Source organism: Pangasianodon hypophthalmus, chromosome 6, assembly GCF_027358585.1.
Source record: "Pangasianodon hypophthalmus isolate fPanHyp1 chromosome 6, fPanHyp1.pri, whole genome shotgun sequence".
Lineage (NCBI taxonomy): Eukaryota > Metazoa > Chordata > Actinopteri > Siluriformes > Pangasiidae > Pangasianodon > Pangasianodon hypophthalmus.
The window spans coordinates 17,372,113-17,385,457 of record NC_069715.1 but is presented as its reverse complement, the minus strand read 5'-3'; the positions used below and the strand labels follow the sequence as shown (position 1 = coordinate 17,385,457).

The 13,345-nt window shown below is 40.7% G+C and overlaps 1 protein-coding gene across 5 annotated transcripts in view; it reads left to right on the top strand.

The window, feature by feature from the left end:
• The first annotated feature begins 413 nt into the window (after positions 1–413).
• Positions 414–13,345, top strand: part of LOC113539712 (FERM domain-containing protein 5) — a 219,575-nt gene continuing 206,643 nt past the window's right edge. For 2 of the 5 annotated variants that reach the window (XM_026935694.3, XM_026935693.3), the window contains exon 1: positions 414–767. In XM_026935694.3, coding sequence (XP_026791495.1) covers positions 666–767 — 102 coding nt within the window. In that variant the 5' untranslated portion in view covers positions 414–665. The remainder of the gene's footprint in view (positions 768–13,345) is intronic. The other 3 variants (XM_053235173.1, XM_053235172.1, XM_053235174.1) reach the window with 3 other exon arrangements.

The following is a 13,345-nucleotide window of genomic DNA, read 5'->3' as shown; positions in this document are numbered from 1 at the left end:
GACTTGTTATATCAAATGTATGCTTGCGAACACTCCTATAGGACTAAAATAGGACCTGCTGCAAACTTTTATAATTTCCTGGGAATGTCCCCACCACATGATACATAAATACCTTTTTATTCTGTATTTGTTAACCAGCTAGTACCAAAAAGAGAAATTATAAGTTTAGTGAGCAAATAAGAAAAACTAGGATAAAAAGAAAAATACTATCGTCTTGTGTGTGACTATTCAGTAAATACAGAAACTATAAATTTTCGCTCTAATAATCCAAAACAACTGTCGTCATCCAGAGAGCTTTATTTGGCTAGCTGGTGGCATCCAAAGAGCAATTACTGTGGATTTTCAACTCGTATTTTCCTGCGGTAAGAATGCCCATTGGTAGGAACGAGTGTCAATCTTAGGCACATGACCTTGTACGTACACCCCCAATTTGCAAACGGCGAATGGTGCAGTAAGCAACGACTGGATGAGGCAGGCGAATTTATCCCGGATACGACAAGAACATTTAGCTCATTTATCACAAGCAGCAGTAAATATTTCGCCATTTGGATAAGCATGCTTTGTACTTGTGTCGTAGATTTGTTAGATGATCGGAGAGCGTGGCCGATGTCACGTTGATTCTGTGTTGTGCATGGCTCATTGTTCTGGTCCTGGAGACAGAGAAGATGTTGAGTCGACTAATGAGCGGAAGTGTCAAAAACCTGGACCGAGAATTCAGCTGCACTATCAGGCTGCTGGACGACACGGAATATACCTGCACCATTCAGGTCAGTGTTTAATACCTGCTGTCGCCATTCTCACTTTACCCGTTGCAACGAAGCCTGAAGTGCTGCAATACACGCCTTTGTTTTCAGCGCGCAGTATCGAATGGGTTCGGTGGAATTGATTGATTGATTGAGTTTACTGAGTATAATTGCGTACAAGAATAATACAAATTGCACATTAAAGTAAAAAAAAAAAAGAAACGAGATCTTTCGGTGGTACCTACATAGGCATGTTAGACGGAATGTGTCTGTTTTTATTTTTATTTATTTATTTAAAGCAGGGAAGATACTGTTATTCTCTCTCTCTTTTTAAAAATCTCTTATCAGAGATTTTAGAGAGATTTTAATCTCTAGTCACGTTTCATCGTTGTGAAATGGAATTCGTGATGACGTCCGCTATGTCTGGTAGGTCGAAGCCTACACACTGTCACTATTCTGACAAAAATCATAGTCTTAATCTATGTAGCCCTAAGCCATAGTCAGCATTTGTCCAAATAATTGGAACTGCTCTTTTCTACCTTTTAAAAACATACCATAATCAGGATTTCATCATGGCTAGTTTAGAGTTGCTCATGTGATTAGCACATTCATCAATTGTGTATTTTTAACATTTATGGGCTACCAAAGTAAAATGTCCAAAATCTGCAGTCTCAGGGACTTGGCTGGCCATCCAGTTCTCCCATTCATTAATAAGGAAGTTCATGTAGTTCACTCAAATTGGCCTGCAGGTGTGTAAAAGGCAGGTAGAGCAACATGGCTGAGTGGCTTCACACTTAACAGCATCAACTTCACAGATGGTGAAAAAATCACTCAGCATCCTTGAGTGATGAAAGTGATTATTGATGAAAAAACATACTCAGTGGTATAGCATAGATTTCAGCCCCATCATGGACTGCTTGAACTTAATACTATGTTGTTAAAATCACAGCCACTTGCATACTGACTACAATAAATAAATAGTTTGTATGTCATAAATAAATGGCATAATTGTGCACAAAAATTATGCCTAAGAAATCAATTAACTAAATTATCATAGAGACAGTTACAGGCCAACACTTTTTTGTTTTTGCTTGAATTCACATGTATTTGCCAATCAAATGTACATTATAGCTACAGGGTAATGAAGGGCTCTATTGCACTACACTGAATATTAATGAGGTCATTAGAATGGCTGCAGTGTTTCTAACGTGGTTTAATTAAAGAACTTCTTGAATATCAGGGAGATGACTAATAGCTATTGTATTAAAGCGTAATGTATGTCGCTGCAATATCCCCATAACTGCAAATACTTCTTTGTGATGTCTTCTTTTTTTTTCTGGAAGATGTCTTATATAGGGCGTTTGCCTCATCTTTGGTACTTCTCTAACGCTGAGGTGGATCTCTCAGCGATGTCAACAGAAGCAGCCATGAAGTTCAGGAGTTATTCAGTCTTTTTAAGATGTTTATAAGATGCTCATATATCAGAGATACATCTGATTTATGTAGGCCAGATGTCGACATTTTATTTAATTATTCTCCTCTCCTACCATCCCTAATTATTGCTGTTGATTGTAACATAACTACATAACACATATATATGAATATACAGTATTTCTACATCTTATGTAGGCTTATAATATAAAAATATTAATGCTGTAATATAGAGCTACATCTATTCCCATATACAGTGGGGATCGAAAGTTTGGGCACCCTAGGTAAAAATTTGTATTAATGTGCATAAAGAAGCCAAGGAAAGATGGAAAAATCTCCAAAAGGCATCAAATTACAGATTAGACATGCTTATAATATGTCAAAAAAAGTTAGATTTTATTTCCATCATTTACACTTTGAAAATAACAGAAAACAAAAAAATGGCGTCTGCAAAAGTTTGGGCACCCTTCAGAGTTAATATCTTGTACTGCCCACTTTGGCAAGTATCACAGCTTGTAAACGCCTTTTGTAGCCAGCCAAGAGTCTTTCAATTCTTGTTTGAGATATCTTTGCCCATTCTTCCTTACAAAAGTCTTCCAGTTCTTTAAGATTTCTGGGCTGTCTGTCATGCACTGCTCTTTTAAGGTCTATCCATAGATTTTCAATTATGTTGAGGTCAGGAGATTGTGAAGGCCATGGCAAAACCTTCAGTTTATGCCTCTTGATGTAATCCACCGTGGATTTTGAGGTGTGTTTAGGATCATTATCCATTTGTAGAAGCCATCCTCTCGTTAACTTCAGCTTTTTCACAGATGGCATCAAGTTACCGTCCAAAATTTGCTGAAATTTTGTTGAATCCATTTTTCCTTCTACTCGTGAAATGTTCCCTGTGCCACTGGCTGCAATATAACCCCAAAGCATGATTGATCCACCCCCATGCTTAACAGTTGGACAGAGATTCTTTTCATTAAATTCTGTGCCCTTTCTTCTCCAAACGTACCTTTGCTCATTCCGGCCAAAAAGTTCTATTTTAACCTCATCAGTCCACAGAACTTGTTTCCAAAATGCATCAGGCTTGTCTATATGTTCATTTGCAAACTTCAAACGCTGATTTTTGTGGTGAGGACGTAGAAGAGGTTTTCTTCTGATGACTCTTCCATGAAGACCATATTTGTACAAGTATCTCTTTATAGTGGAATAGTGTACCACAACTCCAGTGTCGGCCAGATCTTTCTAGAGGGATCGTGCAGTCAAACGTGGGTTTTGACTTGCTTTTCTCACAATCCTGCGAGCTGTTCTGTCTGATATTTTTCTTGGTCTTCCAGATCTTGCTTTAACTTCCACTGTTCCTGATGACTGCTATTTCTTAATTACATTCCGAACAGAGGATATTGGCATCTGAAAACGCTTTGCTATCTTCTTATAGCCTTCTCCTGCTTTGTGAGCGTCAACTATTTTCAGTTTCAGTTTTCTAGACAACTGCTAAGAAGAACCCATGGTGCTGATTGTTGGGGCAAGGTCAGATGAGTCTGGGCATTTAAAACCTTTGAGATTGACATCACCTGGTCTTTCCAGACGATGATTGAGAACAATCCATGACACTGTCAGGTCTCAGCTTTAAAAAGGGGGCAGTGCATGCTATAAACTCTGCAGGGTGCCCAAACTTTTGCAGATGCCATTTTTTTGTTTTCTGTTATTTTGAAAGTGTAAATGATGGAAATAAAATCTAACTTTTTTTGACATATTATAAGAATGTCTAATCTGTAATTTGATGCCTTTTGGAGATTTTTCCATCTTTCCTTGGCTTCTTTATGCACATTAATACAAATTTTTACCTGGGGTGCCCAAACTTTCGATCCCCACTGTATCTATTAAACCTAAATAGAAAAAAAATATATTTTCAGTTGCCATTACTTTAACAAACATTGAAAACAATAAGTAAATGCATATAAAATTATTAATTTATTGACCTAACAGTATCTAATCTATTTTATATTATTGTTGCAAAAAATATATTACAATAAAAACATTATTTTTCTAACAAAATATAGTTTATACAGATCTTAACTAAATACATACTCTATACAACTGATTACAAAGAGGTCTTTGCATGAATAACACATAATTTCCCCTAAATACATATGCAAACAAAACCCAAAAGCAAATGCTTTATTTTTTTTTTATTAATAACTGAACAGTACTTACAATTTTAGATATACAACATGTCCCAAAAGTACATACAAAAATACATAGGGGACTATATATGTTAGCACCACTTCGGTTGTGCCTTCGTTGGTGGATGTTGGTGGATGTCCACTTCTCGGTTGGTCCGCAACCCTACCAGTTTTTTTGAATTTGTTAATAAGTTTGGCAACAATGTCATGTGTGATGTGCTTGCCATGTTTCCTGTTAAAGTCCATCGCAACCTTGTGACAGCTTCCAGATCCAGCCATGAGGATAATTTCAATACGTTCTTCTTTTGTCAAAGCCATTCTTAAAGGCTATCTGAAAAACTAAGTATGAAAAATTTGGAAGACATTTTTGCTAAAAATTGTTAATTTCCCCTATGTCTGGTATGTCTGAATGCTTTTGGGACACCCTATACATATATATATATATATACACACACACACACACATATGTATATATATAGTTATATATGCACACGCTGATCAGCCATAACATTAAAACCAGGTGGGGTGTTTCCAGTATGCAGTGGTTAGTACCTGGGGAAGAGATGGCACCAGGATGCACTTTGGAAAGAAGGCAAGCCTGGTGGAGGCAGTGCGATGCTCCAGGCAATGTTCTGCTTGGAAACCTTGGGTCCTGGCATCCATGTGGATGTTACTTTGGTGCATACCACCTACCTAAACGTTGTTGCAGACCAAGTACACCCCTTCATGGCAGCGGTATTCCCTAATGGCAGTGGCTTCTTTCAGCAGGATAATGCGCCCTGCCACACTGCAAAATTTGTTCAGGAATGGTTTGAGGAACATGACAAAGAGTTCAAGGTGCAGACTTGGCCTCCAAATTCCCTTTTGAGCTTTTCAGTGCACTTTAAAAAATGCAAAAAAAAACAAAACAAAAAAAAAACATAACAAAAATGGGTCTGTCACAGACTCGCGGCTTTCACACCATCAAGTTCAAGTTCACACTCATTGGTGTGTGTATGGGTGTGTGTCCCCGTGTCTCGCAAGCTTCGCCAGCTATATCACACTCTCTTTCTTCCCAGTTACTGGAGTCACTGAAATCACAAAGAAACGCAAATAAGTAGACTGGCAGTAACAAGATATAGGTGAGAATCATCACGCGTTACCCTTTCAACCCACCTCTCCCTTTGCAGCTGATGCTTGACCACGCCTCCACTGCCACATACCAGGGAGCCGTCCGGCCTGCAACTGACTCCTCCCTTCCACGAACAGTCCATCACTCCCGGAGAGAGAGGTAATCCGCCACCACAGTCTGCACCTCCGGCCTGTGGACCACCTCCAGTTTGAATGGTTGAATTGTCAGATACCAAAAAGTGATCCACACATTGACATCCTTCATGCGGTGGAGCCATTGGAGTAGGGCATGATTGGAACAGAGGGTAAAGGGGTGCCCCAGTAGGTAGTACCGGAGGGCCAGACACTCCTTTTTAATTGTGCTGTACCTTGCCGAAAGATTCTGGTTGATTTACAGCATGAGCCACTCCTCCCACCACTCCACCGCCTTGGATAAAGCCCACTCGCATGGCTCTGTCCACTGGACTGGATCTGGCCCTCAGTTTTTACTGAGGTCAGTCAGAGGGCTTGTGACATCCAAAAAATTAAGTACGGCTCTCAGTTGCTGTAATAAAAGTGTATAATGTTAATAGACATGGTGAAACGAAACAACCCTTTTTTCAAGTCGTACACTCATGCTGAACAAGAACAAAAGGTGAAATAACTGGCACCTAGCCTGTTAGGTCAATAAAACCAATTTTTGGCTCCAAATGTGGCAACAAACAGTGTTACAGTGGCACTGTGAGAGCAGCAGCCTGTTACAGCAGCTCCGAGCCAAATGTGAAGTTTTGGCTTTTTTTTTTTTTAACCTTTTTAACTTGTCTGTGTCTTTTTTTTTTTTTTTTTCCCTAGTTTTTTTTTCTCTTTTTTTTCTGTTTTAGATAACACTCATCATGTTTCACATACACTTTTTTCCCGTCTTGATGGTGTTTTTGCTGTTCTCATCACTTTTTGTGGTTGGGAGCTGGGCTCAGCAGAGCGGCATTGTGTTTAGGTACACACGCGACCAGCTGTTAGCGCTCTCCAAAACAACGCTTCTTCCCGGAGACAGGCATAAGATCCCAGCAGAGCTCAGGAAGAGACGCCGGGGTTGCAGAGCCGCGGTCCTGTCTGTTATCATCGGGAATGTGAGGTCCTTGGGAAATAAGATGGATGAACTGTGTGCACTGATTCGGACCCAGAGGGAGTACCGGGATAGCAGTTTAATGTGCTTTACGGAAACTTGGCTGCATACGGACTTCCCTGATCACGGCGCCTCCATACTCGGCTTTAAGCTCATTCGGGCGGACAGAGATGCGACGCTCAGCGGTAAGAGGAAAGGTGGTGGGATTGCTGTTTTTGTAAATGAAAGGTGGTGCAATTCCGGGCATGTTACCGTGAAGGAACGTCTCTGCTCCCCGGACATTGAACTTTTAGCCGTGAGTATGCGCCCATATTATTTACCACGTGAATTCTCCTGCACCATGATAATCGGTGTTTACATCCCACCGTCAGCTGATCAGACAGCAGCGTGCGACGCCGCTAGGCTACAGTGTCACATCCTGAGGCATTTGTGACCATAACCGGAGACTTTAATCATGTAAATCTGGATTCTACTCTCCCAAATTTTCACCAGTTTGTTGACTGTTTCACACGGGAAAATAGAACACTGGACCGTCTGTATGCAAATGTTAGAGATGCTTACAGAGCCACTGCACTACCCCCACTCGGTAATTCAGATCACAATCTCGTCTCTTTAACACCTCAGTATGTTCCTGCAGTTCAAAGGCAGCCTGTATCCACAAGGACGGTGAGGGGGTGGACACAGGAAGCCATTGAGACCCTGCAAGACTGCTTCGAGACAACAGACTGGAATGTGCTTTGTGAACCACATGGGGATGACATTAATAGTATCACTGACTGTGTCACAGACTACATTAACTTTTGCCACAATACCATCATCCCTACTCGAACCGTACACTGTTATCCGAACAATAAACCTTGGATCACCAGTGTCCTGAAAGATCTGTTGAACAAGAAAAAGAGTGCCTTCAGGTCTGGTGACAAGGAAGAACTAAAAAGGATACAGCGGCAACTAAAAATGAGACTGAGGGAGTGTAAAGACTCGTACCGGCAGAAGCCGGAGAGGAAACTTCTGCAAAATAACATCAAGGATGTGTGGATGGGCATGAAGCAGATCACAGGCTTCAGCATGAAAGAACGTCAGCAGGGGGGCAGCTTGGACTGGGCCAACGAACTGAATGTGTTTTTTAACAGGTTCAGCACAGGACCCCCTGCTGGGCCATCCCACACAGGAACAGTCCTGACACCCTTGCAGACACCAAATACACATCAACAGCAACATCACACCCTGCTGAATATCCCTGACCACAACCCCCCACTGCCTTCCTCAACTGGACCGACCACATCCTCTCACTTGACTGTGACGACCAACCAGGTGAGAAGACAGCTGGAGAGACTTGATCAAGGCAAGGCTGCAGGCCCTGATGGTATTAGTCCCATGGTTCTTAAGTCCTGTGCTACTCAGCTGTCTGGTATCCTGAAGCACATCTACAATCTAAGTCTGATGCAGGAAAGAGTACCGGTGCTATGGAAAACATCTTGTCTAGTACTGATACCTAAGAAAGCCACCCCATCTGGCCTCAATGACTTCAGACTGGTTGCCCTGACGTCACATGTCATGAAAGTGTTGATGATGCGGTCATCTATCTACTGCAGCGTACTCACTCTTACCTGGATGGAAGTGGTGATACTGTGAGGATCATGTTTTTTGATTTTTCCAGTGCCTTCAACACCATCCAACCATTCATGCTGAGTGAGAAACTGCTCAGAATGGGTGTCAACACATCCACCATCTCCTGGATTGCTGACTACCTGTCAGATAGGCCCGAGTTTGTGCGATTGGGGGCCTCTCTGTCTGACACGGTGGTCAGTAACAGAGGAGCACCTCAGGGGACTGTCCTGTCTCCATTTTTGTTCACTTTGTACACCTCAGACTTTCAGTACAACTCTGAATCATGCCACCTGCAGAAGTTTTCCGACGACTCTGCAGTGGTAGGATGTATTAGGGATGGACAGGAGTCGGAGTACAGGACTCTACTGGATAACTTTGTGGACTGGTGCACTAAGAATGACCTACTCCTAAATGTGACAAAGACCAAGGAGATGGTGGTGGACTTTAGGAGGACTAAAACTTTGACTAAGCCCATACCATAAGGTGAGGATGTTGAAATTGTTAACAACTACAAGTATTTGGGTGTACACTTAAATGACAGACTGGACTGGAGGACCAACACTGATGCTGTGTACAAGAAGGGAATGAGCAGACTCTATTTTCTGAGGAAGCTCAGATCTTTCAATGTATGCAACAAGATGCTGGAGAGCTTCTATCAGTCTGTAGTGGCGAGTGCCATTTACTGTGCTGTGGTCTGCTGGGCGGGCAGCATCAGTGCCAGGGATACCAGCAGGATTAACAAGCTTATTCGCAAGGCTGAATCTATCATTGGACACAAACTAGAGACGTTTGAGTCAGTGAGGAACAGGAGGTCACTGAACAAACTGCTCTCCATCATGGACAATCTGTCTCATCCACTCTACAACACACTACAGTGTCAGCGGAGCTCATTCTCCAAAAGACTCATTCAAATTCGTTGTCACAGAGAACGTTACAGGAGTTCATTCTTACCGTTTGCAATAACATTGTACAACAGCTCACCTGTGTGTGACAGATGATAACACTTTCACATTACACTACTACAAGGAAGCTATCATTTAGAAAGCTGTCATTATATTCTACATTCTCAAGGTTCTTCATATTCATCATTATTCACTACCAGTTTTCACAAGTGTACTTATGTAAATACTGATGTAAATCTGGTTAAATCTACAACTGTGTTCCATATCTGCACTACTACATTTAATTTAACTTATTGTATTTTATATTTTATATTTTGTGTGTTTTTTTTTTGGGAATGAGCAGACTCGTACGTGTACCTATTGTATCTTGCTACTGACCATGCTGCAGTAACACAAGAATTTCCCTCATGGGATCAATAAAGTATATCTATCTATCTATCTATCTATCTATCAAATGTACACAAGCAAACATTTTTTTCTAATGAAGTTGAACAAGAGCCGACTGAGGAACAAGATGATTGTCAGTAACCTTTGCAACGTGCTTTGAGTCTCCACAATAACACTTGACAGCAATGCTTCACTCCCAGGTACCTCGCTGCTCCCATTAGATTTATTAATATGTGAGTGAAATCTTAATTTACACAACTCTGTCAAGCATTTAGCATAAATTGCTTAAAATCCACCTATTGCCATAAGTTGAACAAAGTGCAGTATTAGTGGTGATAAGTTTTATTAGAGTGTCTTTGGCCTGTGACTGCAGTTTTTTTCTCCATCTGACCCACAAAGAAAAGTTTGGAAATCCCTGTCTTAAAGAATAAGGAATAAGATAATTTTTTTTATTTACTAATAGTTCTCCCTTTTAAATTTAATACATTTTTTTTGCCAGGGAATTTACTTTTGGCCAGTGGTACTGTATGGTGCTGCAGCAGGGATCTTTGCCACTTCACAGCTCTAGGGTCCTCAGTTTGATCCTGAACTGAGCTACTCTCTCTGCATAGTTTTGCACAACTGAGGTGAGACCCTTGAGCAAGGCACCGAACCCCCAACTGCTCCCAGGGCGCTGCAGCAAAAAAAAAAAGGCTGCCCACTGCTCCAGGTGTGTGTTATTGGATGGGTGTGCTATTGGATGGGTTAAATGCAGAGCGTGAATTCTGAGTATGCCACATGTCACTTCACTTCAAAGGACCGGTATTGTAAAGGTTTTTATGACAGGTGCTCAGGAACAATTTTGTGTTTATTCAACATTCATGTTCAAGTTGTGAATAATTTGCTATTTCACTATGTACATTTCCAATTCTCCCATTTTCCTCATATTAAGTAGGCAGGAGTAAGTTGAGCAAAATGAAACTAATAGCAGTAACCACTTGATCCTGGTCTGGTAGCAGATCCGGAGCCTATCCTGGGAACACTTTGCATGTGAAAGGAAAACACCCTGAATGGGACACCAGTCCATTACAGTGCAGCATACACGCAATGTATATAATATGTCTAATATGTATAAACTATCTACTTACTGTCATGTTTTTGGGAGCTCAGGACTGAACCAGAGAGACTAGAGCTGATAGGAAGAAATGTTACCTGCTGCACCACTGTGCTGACATATGAATGAATGAATGAATGAATTAATTAAATGAATTACAACCTTTTTTACATAGTCCCTCTGTTTTCAAAAGTAATTGGATGAACTAACAATCATAAATTTTAGGATTATTTTTAATACTTGGATGCAAATCCTTTGTCAATGACTGCCTGAAGTCTGGAACCCATGGACATCACCAAATGCAGAGTTTCCTCCCCTGTGATGCTTTGCCAGGCTGCCAGGCCTTTACTGCAGCCTCCTTCAGTTGCTGCTTGTTCATGGGTATTTCTGCCTTCAGTTTTGTCTTCAGTAAGTGAAAAGCATGCTCAACTGGGTTGAGGTCAGGTGACTGACGCTGCCATTTAAGAACATTCCATTTGTTTGCCTTAAGAAGCTCTTGGGTTGCTTTCGCGGTATGTTTTGGGTCATTATCCATCTGTACTGTGAAGCACTGTCCTATCAGTTTTTCAGCATTTGACTGAATCTGAGCAGAAAGTATAGCTCTGTACACTTCAGAATTCATCCTTTTACTTCTATCAGCAGTCATGTCAAGAAACACCAATGACCCAGTTCCAGTGGCAGCCATACATGCCCATGCCATAACTCTGCCTCCATATGTTTGACGGATGATGTGGTATGTTTTGGATCATGAGCCTTTCCTTTCCTTCTCCATACTCTTCGATTCCCATCATTCTGGTATAAGCTAATCATGCATCACAACTCTTCAGGCGTTTTTAGAGGTTTTTTTTTTTTTTGCAAAGTCTGGCCTTGCTGTTCTTGAGTGATACCAGTGGTATGCATCTTGAGGTAAACCTTCTGTATTTGCATTCATGAAGGTGGCTCTTGAATGTAGATTATGACAATGATATGCCTACTTCCTCCATAGTGTTCTTGACTTGACTAGATGTTGGCTAGATTCTTTTGTCAATTTAACAAAGGTTTTCATTACAAATCATATTATCAGCAATAACTTGAGTGAAGTAGAATCATAGAAATATTTATATGAATTTCAGAATTTCTTAGTATTTGGTATGTCCCCTTTTTGCTTTAATGACAGTGTACCCTGGAGCCAACACAGACTCCAAAAGTTTGTACGAAACCTGCTGATGTAAATCCATCGGCGTGACGTCTGAACACGTGCTTTAATGGATGGGATAAGACTTACTGAAAATCTGACCTTCTGTACAAGTGCATTAACATAGTCAATATCACGAATTTGCTTAAATTTGAGTGGTGACCTAGAAATTGTGCAACATCTATTCGTTAGTCAGAATGTTGCACTTTTTGTTTTTGTGTTTTAGAATTTTCAAAATTCTAAAACTTTCTGTTTATTTCCAGTTTTTAAAAAAATCCCAGATTTTCAGTGTGGTCTCAGAAGACTTTTGGACCCCACCGTATATGGATTGTCTTTAAATAATATATTTAAATTAAGTTTCAGAATCAGTGAATGTGAGCTACATGGGTGACATGCTCCTTGGCATGTTTCCAGTTTCCTCGTTATTTCATAACAAATTAAGGAGATAAAAGGTCTGAAGCATTGAATTTGCATTTGTTAGCTGTTCATGGGAACTCTCAATATGTGGTCCAAAGAGGTGTCGACGTAAGTGAAGGAGGCCATTGTTAGGAGCAAAAAACAGAGAGATATCAGAAACTTTAAGAGTCGCCAGATCAACAATTTGGTACGTTCTTATAAAGAAGGAATGCTCTGGTGAGGTCAGTAACACCAAAAGGCCTGGAAGACCATGGAAGACAACTAAAGTGGATGATCACAGAATTCTTTCCTTGATGAAGATAGACTCCTTCACAACATCTAGCCTTGTCAAGAACACTCTGGATGAGGTAGGTGTATCATTGTCAAAGTTTTCTCTCAAGAGATTCCTTCAAGATGCAAAACACTGGTTTTGCACACAAGAACCGAAAGACCAGATTAGACTTTGCTAAAAAACCTGTAAAAGGCCTGACCAGTTCTGATGCAAGGTTAACTTGTACCAGAATGATGGGAAGAGAAGGAAAGAAGGGCTCATGATCCAAAGCGTACCACATCATCTGTCAAACATGGTGGAGGCGGTGTTATGGAATGGGCATGTATAACTGCCAATGAAACTGGGTCACTGGTGTTTATTAATGCTGTGACTGTTGATAGAATTAGCAGGATGAATTCTGAGATGTGTAGAGCTATACTTTCTGCTCAGATTCAAGGCAAAGAAATGGAATGTTCTTAAATGTCTGAGTCAGTCACCTCAACCCAACTGAGCATGCTTTTCAAAAACTGAAGGAAGAAAGACCCACAAACAAGCAGCCACTGAAGGCGTCTACAGTTAAGGCCTGGCAAAGCATCTCAAGGGAGGAAACACAGCTTTTGATGATGTCCATGGATTCCAGATGTCAGGCAGTCATTGACTGCAAAGGATTTGCATCCAAGTATAAAAATAATCCAAATATATATGATTGTTAGTTTGTCTAATCACTTTTGACACTGTGAAAATGTAGGGACTCTGTAAAAATGGCTGTAATTCCTGAATGGTTAAGGCAATATTTTTGTTAAACCCACTGAATTAAAGCTGAAAGTCTATATCTTGATTGTTTCATTTCAAATTCATTGTGGTGGTGTACAAAGGCAAAATTATGAAAATTGTGTCAGGGTCCAAATACTTATGGACCTGACTGTATTAACACAGAATCTGTCTTTGATA